The following is a 14,436-nucleotide window of genomic DNA, read 5'->3' as shown; positions in this document are numbered from 1 at the left end:
TGCTGCCACGTCCTTCCCCTCTATTGTCTGCAAGTGGCCTCTATTGTTTGGTCTGTTTGCAGAGTTCCAAACAATATCTTTGTGTAAGTCCAGGATATTGAGGTTTACTGAATTACTGTTTTTAATATTCAGCTGTATTATGTAGTACACAATAATGTAGGATGTGCACAGATAAACAATGGAAAAAAGAAATGTAAACAATGTAGGGAGAGAACAATTAGTAGTGTGTCACCATCAGATGCCATACTGTACTATTTCTTGAAAGATGAACTTAACAAGGTGTTTAAAAAAAAAAAAAAAGTGCAGCACAATAATGCCCAAAGTAGCCCCTCAGCGGTTACATATTTGCTAGTGGATTTCTTCTATAAATAGACCTAACACCAAATTAATAATTTAAAAATGTTACAGTTAATTGATAATATTTAAGAACTTAAAACATGTTCACAGAAGCACAAAGTCTCATTATTTTTTGCTTCTTATAGATGTGTACATTAAGCTGAGTTTACAGATAGCTCCACCACACCCTGTCAATCTATGCCCCCTAAGATTACATTTGTTAGGGTCCAATATTGTGACTGTGCCTCACCACCATGAAATGTTACCCAGGTAACTGGTTAAGGTATGCACTGCCCAAGTGACATGTTTTTATAGTTATTGTTCCTTTTTACAATGATCTATCCATATGCATGTGAAAGAAGCCCTTGAAAGTTGGTGCCATGTGCTGTCTATGTGAGAATGCTATGGCTTTTGAGGATTTCTGATTGCAGCACCGTGCATTCTTCAGGTGCTGTGAGTGAGTTTAAAACTGCAATATAATAATAATTTATTTGTAAGATATTTACTCTTTTGGAAATTGAGAAGAGCAGTCACATAAATACACGGAGCACAGCATCTCCTGTCTGATTATTAAGAAGATGCTCACTTGCACCCAACATATTGTTAAGAAATGAGTATCAGATAGCCTTGGTGTCACAATCACTCCTAACCCATTAACAGCTGTGTTTGGTATAATTTCCAGATGGCCTAATAGTGGAGAACAAACAACCTGTAATTGCTTTCACTACACTATTAGCAGGTAGACTTATGTTGCCCCACCACTCTTAAGTCAATGGGTAACCGATGTTCTATGCTACTTGAAATTGGAAAAAATCTAATTCTCACTCGGATGATCTGTTCAAAACTATTTTTAAAATATGGCAGGATCTAATCAGTTACATTTTAGAATAAGCTTCCATTTTGGAGAAAAGGATACTCCTGTTTTATTTCTCCTTGTATAGAGTAGTTTCAGTTGCTGGCTCCTCTCTCTTTCTCTTGGGTGGGAGTCGAATTTTGTTTTGATTTGTTAAATTAAACTTGACCGTATGGAATGCTATCTGTTTCTAAATAAAATCAATAAAAATATATAAAACTAGGGGGCTCCTCCACCTGCTCGCTTCGCTTGCCCTCCCCCCAGGTTTGGTTTACCGGATATACAATTTATAGAGATTGTTATTTTCATGGGAATTGTTACATATGCATTATTTACACTTTTACTTCAAAACTTTTGCAAAAACAATACTGTACTTGTCCTTTATTTCCAGCCCCAGGCATGGTTAAAGCTCTTTCTTGCAGGGTGTATAACGCTGCTCGTGTTGTGAAGGTTGGGGGCAGGGGGGCAGGCAGTCGGCTGAATGCACACTAAGGAGAAGCGGTTGGATCATCTGCTGGCTTGTTGCTGCTGCTGCTGGCGAGCTGCGTATTCACCTTGTCACGCGCGTCAATCATTTCAAAGCCTGTATAGCTGCTATCCTTTTGCCACCACGCGCCTCTGCCGCTCACATTGTGATAGGGGGCAGGGATCTTGGCTGAACGCATACTAAGGAGTAGCTGTCGGATTATCTGTTGACTTGCTGCTGCTGGCGAGCTGCGTGTTCTGCTTGTTGCTTGTCGTTGTTTTAAGAGCTGGGAGCACATGAAGCGTGTCTTCCAAAAGCATTTCAACAACTGCTAAGTTAGAAGTTAGTGAACTTGTTTTAAATGTCTCACTGCCGTGTCTCGCGTGATGTCAAATTGTCTTCCGAGAAGATCATGTCTCGTCTCCCTTCCAAGATATATTTTTTTTTTTTTATTTTTTTTATTATAATCGAGAGAAACTAACTACCACATAAGAACTCGCCTCATGCTTTGAAGTGTGTGCTGTTAGCCCAATTCTTGACTTGCTATGAGAATGGAAAACCTGTTGCACTCAGGTATTTTTGTTTAAATGATTAGAAATCTTTACAAAGTGTTGGGGCTGATACGTGCTTTGATAAGTAGAAAAAAGCTAAACTTTTTTTTTTCAATGTATATGTGGCCTTAGTAGACCTGAGGCGAGACTGTGGTATGTTCATATTGACATTTCAGTTGTCGTAAAGCAATGTCTCTGCTGAAACAATTTGTAAGAAAAGGTACTGTAGATGCCAGTGATTACTGAATCACTATATAGACAAGGTTATGAAGTATGCAGTTTTAAACTTGGCTGTGTTGCTATAATCACTCTCAATAAAAGAACTCATGGCAGATAACCGGGACAATATTTTGTATCAACTGCCCACCCTACTTACAGGAATTACACCATTCTAGCAGTCAGAGAATAAAATGATATTGCATCATATTTAACTCTTGCCATTGCTTTTTACTGTACCAGTAGTACTCGAGTACACCACTATTTCATAAGATATTGGTTGTCACAAAAGTTGTTTTTCTTGTTGAATGTTTCTAAGGTGACCCTATTCTCCCATTTATACTCTTTATTATGTAGATCTAGACTTGACCAAAATGCCCCAAATATGTTACACTACCTTTTATATCTATGACCTCAGGTAACATGATAGAACACTGAAACGAGCAAGAGAGAAAGTTATATTTTTTAATGTATAAATTAACTGGAAAATTAATGGAATACAACAACTGTTTGTAAAATGATACAATACAATCTAAAAAGCAGTTCATCTTGTGTTCATACGCTTACTACCAGGTGGTTCTTTGTCTTAGTATATTGATTGGTCTCTGGTCTGACTTGGCCTTTGCTTATGCTTGACCTTGAAAGGAAGGAGACAGAGTGATAGATGCTGTGGCCTCCTCCATGGATGGAACGAACAGTGGAGGGTAGTGCAAGCTGCCTCCCTTGCTTCAGTCCAGTCCTGTTTAGGCATGACTCAGCTCAGGCAGATTCATTCCCCATTCCAGTCCATGCTTTCCTCCTGGAGAGGGAAGGGGTGTCATAAATTCTACCTATCCTTTCTCTTCCAGGCTATGCCAGCCTTTTAAAGGCCTTTCAAGTCAGCACCACCTGTAGTTACCCAATCTGACTAGTTAGTTCCTGGGAATTTCTCTGTACTAGTTCTAACCTGTAGTAAGTACAACAAGTGGTTTCTAACATATTGTTTCTTTCTAATTATGTGTTTTTTTTCATATTGTTACGCCATCTTCATGACAGAATTCAAGCAATTTTTTCGAAAAGCAGTGGCTTATATATTACACATAAATGGGAAACTCGTCGAGTACCTTGATTCATGCTTCATTAAAATGGAAAATTGCACTAGGGAAACGTGTGAAGTGTTCCTTGATTGTACGTGAACAAATGTAGAAGCTGAAATTCCACATTACTGACATTTTGCCATCAGGTAAAAGCCAAACTGCTAGAAAGTAGAAAAGAGTTATCGAAGCAGAAGGGGATACTGAACTAGTTCTGAACCAACAGCTTGTTATTCCTCTGTAGGGTTGCAGCCGTGTTAAAGTTTTGTTAAGTCTGATTTGGTTTAATGAAACTGCTATGTTTCAGGTGCCCCTTAGGAAAACTTTCATATGGTGCAATGCATTCATAGTGTCCATTCTGCACTAGAGTATACACTCACCTAAAGGATTATTAAGAACACCTGTTCAATTTCTCATTAATGCAATTATCTAATCAACTAATCACATGGCAGTTGCTTCAATGCATTTAGGGGTGTGGTCCTGGTCAAGACAATCTCCTGAACTCCAAACTGAATGTCAGAATGGGAAAGAAAGGTGATTTAAGCAATTTTGAGCGTGGCATGGTTGTTGGTGCCAGACGGGCCGGTCTGAGTATTTCACAATCTGCTCAGTTACTGGGATTTTCACGCACAACCATTTCTAGGGTTTACAAAGAATGGTGTGAAAAGGGAAAAACATCCAGTATGCGGCAGTCCTGTGGGCGAAAATGCCTTGTTGATGCTAGAGGTCAGAGGAGAATGGGCCGACTGATTCAAGCTGATAGAAGACCAACTTTGACTGAAATAACCACTCGTTACAACCGAGGTATGCAGCAAAGCATTTGTGAAGCCACAACACACACAACCTTGAGGCGGATGGGCTACAACAGCAGAAGACCCCACTGGGTACCACTCATCTCCACTACAAATAGGAAAAAGAGGCTACAATTTGCACGAGCTCACCAAAATTGGACAGTTGAAGACTGGAAAAATGTTGCCTGGTCTGATGAGTCTCGATTTCTGTTGAGACATTCAAATGGTAGAGTCAGAATTTGGCGTAAACAGAATGAGAACATGGATCCATCATGCCTTGTTACCACAGTGCAGGCTGGTGGTGGTGGTGTAATGGTGTGGGGGATGTTTTCTTGGCACACTTTAGGCCCCTTAGTGCCAATTGGGCATCATTTAAATGCCACGGGCTACCTGAGCATTGTTTCTGACCATGTCTATCCCTTCATGACCACCATGTACCCATCCTCTGATGGCTACTTCCAGCAGGATAATGCACCATGTCACAAAGCCCGAATCATTTCAAATTGGTTTCTTGAATGTGACAATGAGTTCACTGTACTAAAATGGCCCCCACAGTCACCAGATCTCAACCCAATAGAGCATCTTTGGGATGTGGTGGAACGGGAGCTTCGTGCCCTGGATGTGCATCCCACAAATCTCCATCAACTGCAAGATGCTGTCCTATCAATATGGGCCAACATTTCTAAAGAATACTTTCAGCACCTTGTTGAATCAATGCCACATAGAATTAAGGCAGTTCTGAAGGCGAAAGGGGGTCAAACACCGTATTAGTATGGTGTTCCTAATAATCCCTTAGGCGAGTGTATGTGTGCAGTTGAGTGAATGAAGATGCATATAGATCATCATTTTTTATTTTATTTTTATTTATTTTATTTTTTTTTTGGTTGTTAAGCCTCTCAAATTTTTTATTTTTTTTTTGTAGACTGATCAACAGTATGCAAATGGTGTTGCCGATAACCTGAAGCAACTGTAAGTATTAGCGTTGGTGATTATCAAACCAGTTGTATTTGCCCATGTTTGTCTTTGGGTGTGTTTATTGTATTATTGCATGCCCGATAGTGGAGTTCTGCCTCAAATATGGAAAGGTTCTTTCTTTTAAGTGACCCAGGATAGTGATTTGTTGTCACAAAGCTCGAAATAGTTGTTTTCTTAACAGAAAAAGATGGTACATGGCTCTGAAAATTTCACCATTATGTAATCTAGGTAATGCATAGCAAAAAAAAAAAAATCAAAATGTCTCCTTTACTAGTAACATTCAGTTATGACTTACAGGTAGGCCCAAGGAGATAATACAGGTTTAAAGTAGAGAGTAATGGACATGTTGCATAGTTGCTATACTTCTTTGAGATTTACGGCTTGAAGGGAGATTATTAACGTCTGCACAATAAATAATTTATTAGACTTTCATAAATTCTTCAAGTCATAACAATAATAATAAGCAAGTACCCAGGTTTGGTTCTCTATCAATTAAAATCTTGATGGTAATTAACCATGTGGATGCCAAAATGTGATGCTCTGAATCTACTTTTTCCGTTGAATGCAGAATTTTGTAGATGCCCTGGACTAATTTACACTTCACATGAATTTGAACTGCAGATAGTTAGTCCATGGCATCCAAAATTGGTTTAGTGGCTGTGTAAAAAGTGTTATACCAGTCATTAAACTATTTTATTAGCTTCTTCTGTTCAAAAGTCAGAGCTTCAATGTGCACAACATCTAGAAAGAGGCCTGTAATGTGAAATTCTCACTTCTGAACTTTCTTTTTGATTAATTCGGTTTATGGATGTGATGTATCGATAATTCTCTTCTGGATAAAGTATAAGCTGGCCTGCAAGCTCCATCCACCTTGTGCTCTCGGTAGCTTAAATTGCAGAAACCAATGCTGGTGGTCTCATTCAGTTTAAAGAAAGTATGGAGTTTTTTACATAAAAGCTTGCATTCAGCTTCCAGTCAATTTCATTAATTATAACAGAGCTATCAAACCATAAACTCAAATACAGTGCCCATAAAACATATTCACCTCCTTTTGAAGTTTTCACATTTTATTGTTATACAACATGTAATCATTGTGGACTTAATTTCTCTTTTATGATGTTGATCGACAGAAAGATTTTTTTAACATCAAAGTGAGAACAGATCTCTTCAAAGTAGACTAATTAGTTACAGATATAAAACACAAAATATTTGATCACCTAAGTATTCATCTGCTTTAACATGATACACCAAAATCATCACTTTTGCAGCATGTTGATCTTATAAGTCAAATAATTAGTTCATGGAGTGCCATAATGAATAATGCTGCACATCCTCTTTCTGACACACTAACATTGAGTACTTTCAGAAAAAGAATTATTATTACTTTCTTCTATTTATCTTTTCTTTATCATGTAAAGCACTTTGAGCAACATTATTTGCATGAAAATGTGCTATATAAATAAATGTCATCGTTATTCATCTAAAGTGTGTCAAGATACAATACTGGGGCTCCTTTATAATAACAACAATACACCTGTATAATGCCTCACTGTGACAGTTTCTTTTAAAATGTTGCTTAGTTCTTAGTCATTCTGGTGTGGGTTCAGACCATAGTGTGTATGTGTATGTATGTATTTATGTATATATGTGCTTATGTATTTATTTACTTAAAGTACTTCCAATGGCCAAATTTCCTCCTGGGCAATAATAAAGTTCTGTCTATCTATCAGTCTCCCTCTCTCGCTCTTTCACCTTTAACATCCATCTTTGGAGATCATCTGTCTGTAGTCAGTTTTCAATAGATTGTAGTACAAATGCCCCAATATCTGGAAGGCTGAACTTGCAGAGAGTCAGTATGGTGACCTGACCCACTCAAAGAACACAGAAGAACAATCCCAGGAAATCTGTAAAAAGGAGATTGAAAAACAAAAATCAGGAGGTAAAGACATAAAATATCTAAATTGCTGAATATCCCTTGGAGTCCAGATAAATAAACAATTTACAAGTGGAAAGAGAATGACACAGCTGTAAATCTGCCTGAAGCAGGCTAACTGCAGGAACGGAGAGATCATGCAAAAAGATGACTAGTGAAGTAGGCCACCAAGAGATTTGTGGCAAGACCAGAAGATAAGTATATAAGAAATTTGACAAGCAATAGGACACCATTCAGTCCATCAAGCTTATTTGTTTAGCTAATAGCTAAGCTGTCTCAGTATATCTTCCAGATGTTTCTTAAAGGTTCTTAAGGTTTCTGCTTCAACTACATGTCTCAGTAGTTTGTTCCAGATTCTCACCACTCCTGGAGTAAAGATTTGCTTCCCAGCTTGAGTCCTAAATGCATTTGCCCTTCATTTGCATGGGTGCCCGCCAGTATATGACTCAGCGTTAAGTTCAAAGAATTTTGCTCAATCTCCTTTACGAGTGCCTTTGAGAATTTGAATGCCAAGGTTTGGTCCTTATGCAGTTTCCTTAGCTTATGGCTAAAGAAGTTTAATTGTCCGAGCTGGTCAGAGTATGACATGTCCTTAGTCCTGGGATGCACTTGATTGGTATCCTCCGGACAGTTTCAATTGCTGCAGTGTCTTTCCTGTAGCGTGGTTACTAGAATTACACACAGTATTCCTAATGCGGTTTTACTAGTGCATTATATATTCTGTGCATAGAGTCCTTTATTAATATTCAACTCTAAAGAAGCTGCCATGGCTGAGGGTAAAGAGACCTCAGCTACTGTGCAAATGACAGCTTTATGGCTAGAGTTTGGATCAAAATTGAGCTTTTTGCCCATTAGATTAAATGTCATGTTTGAACATTGCATATTATCAAAAACACACCATCATCACCTTGAAGAGTTATGGTGGCAGAATCATGCTGTGGGGATGCTTCTCCGCAGCAGACCCTGGAAGGTTTCCAAGGGTTAAGTGAAAGCAGTAAAATACAGGGAAATCCAGGAAGAACTCCCTAATGTAGTCTATAAGTACCATGGGTCTTGGGAGAAGATGTGTTTTCCAACAAGACAACAACCCTAAGCATCAAAGCTACACAGGGATGGCTTAGAAACAACAATGTTAATGTCCTGGAGTGTCCAAGTCACAGTCCAGAAAACAGGCTAATTTGTGAATGGGCTTGGGGAAAAAAAGCATTCTCTTACAAAACCCAATGCAACCAGACAGAGCTTGAGCAGCTTTGTAAAGAAGAATGGGGGGGAAAATGTTATTGTCCAAATATGCAAAGCTGATGGGGAGAGAGAAAGTCCTGCGTACACAGACTCAAGGCTCCAAAAATGCCTCTGCTAAATACTGACCTGAAGGCTCTTATTTGATGGGTATCCCATCAATTTTTTTTTTTGTGTTTTATATTTGTAATTAATTTACTTTGCATAGATCTGATTTCACTTTGATATTAAACAATCCTTTTCTGTTGATCAGTGTCAAAGAGCCAAGTTAAAACCATTGTGAGCAAATGTTGTATAACAATAAAATGTGAAAACCCACAAGGGGATAAATACTTTTATAGGCCCTGTAAGCCGGAAGCAATGTATGAAGGATGGTGATTTGAAAATTGATATAGCAATGTTTGTTTATTATGACATTGATTGTTGAATATTCATAATTTTAATGCAGATTATAATTGAAATTCACACATGAATGTGATGGTCAAACTGTATAGCACCTTTTTGTGCTTGGCACTATATCCAGTTAGCCATAACTGGGGCCATTGCCCAGAGATATTAGTGAACCAGCAGTGTGATTTAGAAGTGGTCTTAATAGCCACTTCACACCAAAGTGATAGTAGGTCTGAGTGGCAGAGTACATAATCATGCATAATTTTGTATATAGTAGGATGTCTGAAGAAAGTTTCAGAGGCCTGGTAGAAACCACACATTTGAGACAAGTTCTGTCAGTCTGTAAAAATGTACAGCAGTATTTGGTCTTCTGGTAATCCGAGTTGCATTTTTCTGGCCTCAGTTTACTACAGTATGCTGAAGACTTTTAAGAGCTAAACAACAATTGCAGAATGTTCTATACCTGCACTGCTACTGGGCAGTTCTTTTTATCAGCATAAACATGGAGGACAGATGTGAGGTGATTTTGAAGAATATGTATGTGCAAGAATTGATTTACAAAAATGAATTTATTTACATATACATTGAATTTACATTGTTGGATGCTTTGTTATTAATGCTATCCACACTGCCATTCACAGTACATGGTTTTGCATCAGCATGAGTCTCCTGTAGAAGCAAAAATGAAGAGTTCACTCAGGAGCTGTTATGATTTTTGCGAGATTCCCATTTCTCAAGCAGTGCAGTTGGACATTTGTCAAAGTACCTACTCCAGGCTTTATTTTTTTCCTTTAGATTTCCCAATGAGATTCAGTCGGGGCTCCTGGAGATCATCTCACCTTCCATCCACTTCTATCCAGATTTCTCACGTTTAAAAGAGTCATTTGGTGACCCCAAGGAGAGAGTCCGGTAAGGTACAACTGGGTGTCTGTCAGCAGTGGACGGAGTTAATGAAAACTGGTGTTTTGTCATGAGGTGTTTTTCAAATCACTATGAGTTTGATACTGGATGTTTTGTGTGTAAATTTGAGCATCTTCTGGCTTATTTTTATGTATTCATGTTGCTGTTTGTTGCTATGACTAGCCAATTACAGATCTAGTAAAAGCAGCATTTGCAGCTTATGGTATACTTATTAGCTTAGAGAATAATAAACTAATAGTATGGTGATGAAACTACCATAAAGATGCATATTTAGTTTTCCGGTTGTTAAATTTAGCTGTGCAGTGTGAGAGTGAGCACAATGATTTATTGCAGTGTTTAATAAGATGGCAGGCAGGAGTAAATAACTCACAGACCTGTGCTGCAGACACATCATGTTTAATTCATGGAGGCTTCAAGAGAAAGAGAGCCCTTATAGGAAACATCAGGGAACACAATGGTTCCTGCAGATTTAATGCTGAGAAACTCTTCTTTAGCACTGATGCCATTCAGTGCACACTGGAAAATGATTATTAGGCAAAGTGATAGCAACTTGTTAGTCTATAGTAAGAGTGTCTGTGTGTGTGTGTGTGTGTGTGTGTGTTTGTTTCTTAAAAGGCTACTATTCATACTGCCGTCTAACCAAGGCACAACCTGTTTGCTTTTCAGTGACGGCCTTCTTTTTGAACTGAAATCTGGAAAATATGAGCTGTGCTTTTATTTAAATAGGAGGCTAATAGCAGAGCTGGTAATGATTTTCAAAATGCTTGTGAGATGCCCTTTTCTTGGAAGCTGCTCCTTAAACACCACCCCCAATCCCCCCTCAACCCCAATGAAGGCTATAACATTTGTGATCATTCCATAAGGATGGCAAGTTGTCGCCTGTCTTTGGCTAGTCACATATAAAATCATTAGAAAATTTGCATAGTAAGTTAACATAAGAAAGTAAATATGTGTTTTTAAAATGCTGACCCTTTTGTCATTACTGGCTAAAATGCAAGTGTCCCATTTGTTATCTACACTACCTCTCTATCCCTGTTGTTCTAAGTTAAAAATGTGCTCTTTGTGCGCTGAATTGGACTCCAGTATTGTGGTGTCACCTTGCTGGGTTGAAACCACGACCACTACTTCTGTAAATTTCCCACATTAATGAAGTAGATGGCTTGCTGAATAATTTCATTGATCCCAAGTGTAAGATGCAGTTTTTGCATTGCTTACTCTATTGAACCCCATTTGAAAATACATAAACTCCAAATGTTTAGTTGAGTTAGTTGTAATACACAGTAATCCCTCCTCGATCGCGGCGGTTGCATTTCAGAACCCCCCACGATAGATGAAAATCCGCGAAGTAGAAACCATATGTTTGTATGGTTATTTTTATATATTTTAAGCCCTTATAAACTCTCCCACACTGTTAACATTATTAGAGCCCTCTAGACATGAAATAACACCCTTTAGTCAAAAGTTTAAACATGACAAGACAGCGATGACAGTTCTTTCTCACAATTAAAAGAATGCAAACATATCTTCCTTTTCAAAGAATGCGTGTCAGGAGCAGAGAATGTCAGAGAGAGAGAGAGCACGCAAGAAAAGCAAACAATCAAAAAATCAATACGTGCTACTCGATAAAGCGGCATTTTTTAGAGGAACGCCCGTATCCTCTAGGCAAACAGCCCCTATGCTCACACCTCCTCTGTCAGGCGCAGAGAATGTCAGAGAGATTGAGAGAGACAGAGAAAAGCAAACATTCAAGCACCGTCGAGAAGCATATCGTATATCATTGAGGAGTTTTATTTAATACGTAATACATGCTCTGATTGGGTAGCTTTTAAGCCATCCGCCAATAGCGTCCCTTGTATGAAATCAACTGGGCAAATAAACTGAGGAAGCATGTACCATAAATTAAAAGACCCATTGTCTGCAGAAATCCGCAAACCAGTGAAAAATCTGTGATATATATTTAGATATGCTTACATTTAAAATCCGTGATGGAGTGAAGCCGCAAAAGTCGAAGCGCGATATAGCGAGGGATCACTGTACAGGCAATATAAAGTGTCATAAACACCCCAGCTGTTTTGGAGTAATCTGTAGTTTTTGTGATATTGACCTTCCAATTATGACCCCAGTGAGATTCTTGAAAGTCCATGAAGCTTATATTTTAAATTGCATGAACAATCCATCCATCCATTTTCCTAATGGAGCCAACACCAGCATTCATTGAGCTCAAGACTGGAGGAACACCTGGACAGGGTGCCAGCTCATAGCCAGGCAAATGACCACACTCTCTCTGTCACTGGGGCCAGTTCGCTTAACTTTCATGTCTTTGGACTGTGAGAGGAAACCAGAAAACCTAGCGGTAACGCACACAAACACATGGATAACATACTGCACAAACCCCATGTAGGGAGCACCTGCTCACCTTGTTTAAAGGTAGCAGCACTACCACTGTGCCATCCATGAACAACAATGTACATGCAAACTTTTGTGGAATTAGGCACAACTGTTTTTGAGTGATGCTCAATTTTTGTGTTAGCCCCCAATCACACCCACCTTCGACCTCCCCCCGACCTCCCCATCCCCTAACACCAACCACATCCGCTATCAGTAATTTCAGCTAAGTCAATTACATGGGATGTATTCTTCAATGCTAGTATATGACTCAACATTTGTGGCCCCGGGGGTGGGGTCACTGAGCCCCAAATCCTATACACAGCTACACAGACCACTGTCCTCAGATCAAATAAATGATTTTTTTTTTTTTTTTTTAAAGAAATACCTTTACAAAGACTCTTCATAGTCCAAAACACAATTCCTTTGTTTTTCTTCTCTTCCACTTCTCCCTAGCAAGTGTTGTCTTTCTCCTCTCCCAACTCCAACTCTTTTAACACCCAACCCAGGAGTATTTCCAGCACTCAATTTAGTGCCTCCTGGAAGCACTTCCAGGTCAGGCAGAACCATTGGTCTACAGCTGCAAGAATTGCAAATCCGATTATTTGTGATTGGACAATCGGCCTAAAATAAATGAATGTCATCGCTCAATGCTTGACCTCAAAGTCCTGCAGATTTCTACATAAGTATATATTAGTTTTACTATAAATGGAATCATTTAGGTGAAGTTCTCACCATTCAGACATTGTATGACCAATTGAAACTACAGACTGTACCACTTTAGAAAATATAAGGTTACAGGTTTTAGTGGTGCAACTAGATAATGGTTTGCATGTTTTTCAGCTAGGTATGCGATTTTCTCACTTTTTATTTCCTGTAACTTGAGCATTAGAAAAATGTTGACAAGAACAGGTCATTCAGCCCAGCAACGCTCACCAGTCCTATCCACTTAATTCCTCTAAAAAAACATCAAGTCAAATTTTGAAAATCCCTAGACTCCTAATGTCTGCCACAATTTTCATGACTTATTTCATTTGTCTATAATCCTCTAGGCGAAGAAAAACTTGCCAATGCTTGTAATATTCACCCTTAAGTTTTCATCTGTCTGCATATTCTTGTTAAACAAATTTTAAAGCAACAGCCTGCATTCACTGTACTGATTTCCTTCATAATTTTAAACACTTCACTCATGTCCTCTCTTAATATTCTTTTGTTTAAACTGAAAAGGTTAAACTCCTTCAATCTTTCCTCATAACTCATACCCTGCAGCCCTGGAATCATTCTAGTTGCTCTTCTCTGAACATTTTGTAGTGCTGTTTTTGCTTTTTTGTAACCTTGAGAGCAAAACTGCACTCAGTACTCCAGATGAGGCCTTACCAGTGCATATTACAGCTTGAGCTTAACATTCTTGGACTTGTACTCTTCACATCATGCTATATAACTGGACATTCTGTTAGCCTTCTTAATGGCTTCTGAACATTGTCTGAAAGTTGATAGTGAATCCATCCATCCATTATCCAACCCGCTGTATCCTAACTACAGGGTCATGGGGTTTGCTGGAGCCAATTCCAGCCAACACAGGGCACAAGGCAGAAAACAAACCTCGGGCAGGGCGCCACCACAGGGTACACGCACACACTAGGGACAATTTAGGATTGCCAATGCACCTAACCTGCATGTCTTTGGACTGTGGGAGGAAACTATAGCACCCGGAGAAAACACACACAGAGAACATGCAAACTCAACGCATGGAGGACCCGGGAAGCGAACCCGGGTCTCTGACCTGCAAGGCAGCAGCGCTACCCACTGCGCACCATGCCATCCAGTTGATAATGAATGACTCCTAAATCCTTCTCATAATGTGTACTTCATAATTCATACTTAATATCAAGACCTCCCAATATGTATTCAAACCTAATTTTTTTACTTCCTACTTGTAATACTTTACTTTTACTTACATTAACTTTCATCTACCACAAATCTACACAAGCCTGTCCAAAATGATTCAACAGGTTCTAGATTATCTGCCCTTCCACCCAGTTTGGTATCATCTTCAAACTTAACCAGCCTGTTGTTATCTTTCCTATCCAGATCGTTTATACGTTAAAAATGGCAACAGACCTATTCTGATAAGGTTCCTTGCACCATAACCCTCTGCATTCTTTGTTTAAGCCAATTCTGCATTCATCTACACACTACGCTATAAACACCCACAACTTTTAGTTCAAAACCAATCCTCTCATTTGTGACCTTATCAGATGTTTTCTGCAAATCAAGATGAATGACATATGCACCACTCTGATCATA

At 38.9% G+C, this 14,436-nt stretch overlaps 1 protein-coding gene across 1 annotated transcript in view; it reads left to right on the top strand.

The window, feature by feature from the left end:
* mgat4b (alpha-1,3-mannosyl-glycoprotein 4-beta-N-acetylglucosaminyltransferase B) overlaps positions 1 to 14,436 on the top strand; it is a 111,939-nt gene that overhangs the window by 78,585 nt on the left and 18,918 nt on the right. The window contains exons 5-6 of the mRNA XM_039775736.1: positions 5,209 to 5,255; positions 9,619 to 9,732. Coding sequence (XP_039631670.1) covers positions 5,209 to 5,255; positions 9,619 to 9,732 — 161 coding nt within the window. The remainder of the gene's footprint in view (positions 1 to 5,208; positions 5,256 to 9,618; positions 9,733 to 14,436) is intronic.

The sequence above is a fragment of the Polypterus senegalus genome, chromosome 13 (assembly GCF_016835505.1).
Source record: "Polypterus senegalus isolate Bchr_013 chromosome 13, ASM1683550v1, whole genome shotgun sequence".
Classification (NCBI taxonomy): Eukaryota; Metazoa; Chordata; class Cladistia; order Polypteriformes; family Polypteridae; genus Polypterus; species Polypterus senegalus.
The sequence above is the reverse complement of the archived record's forward strand: the minus strand, read 5'-3'. Positions and strand labels throughout refer to the sequence as shown.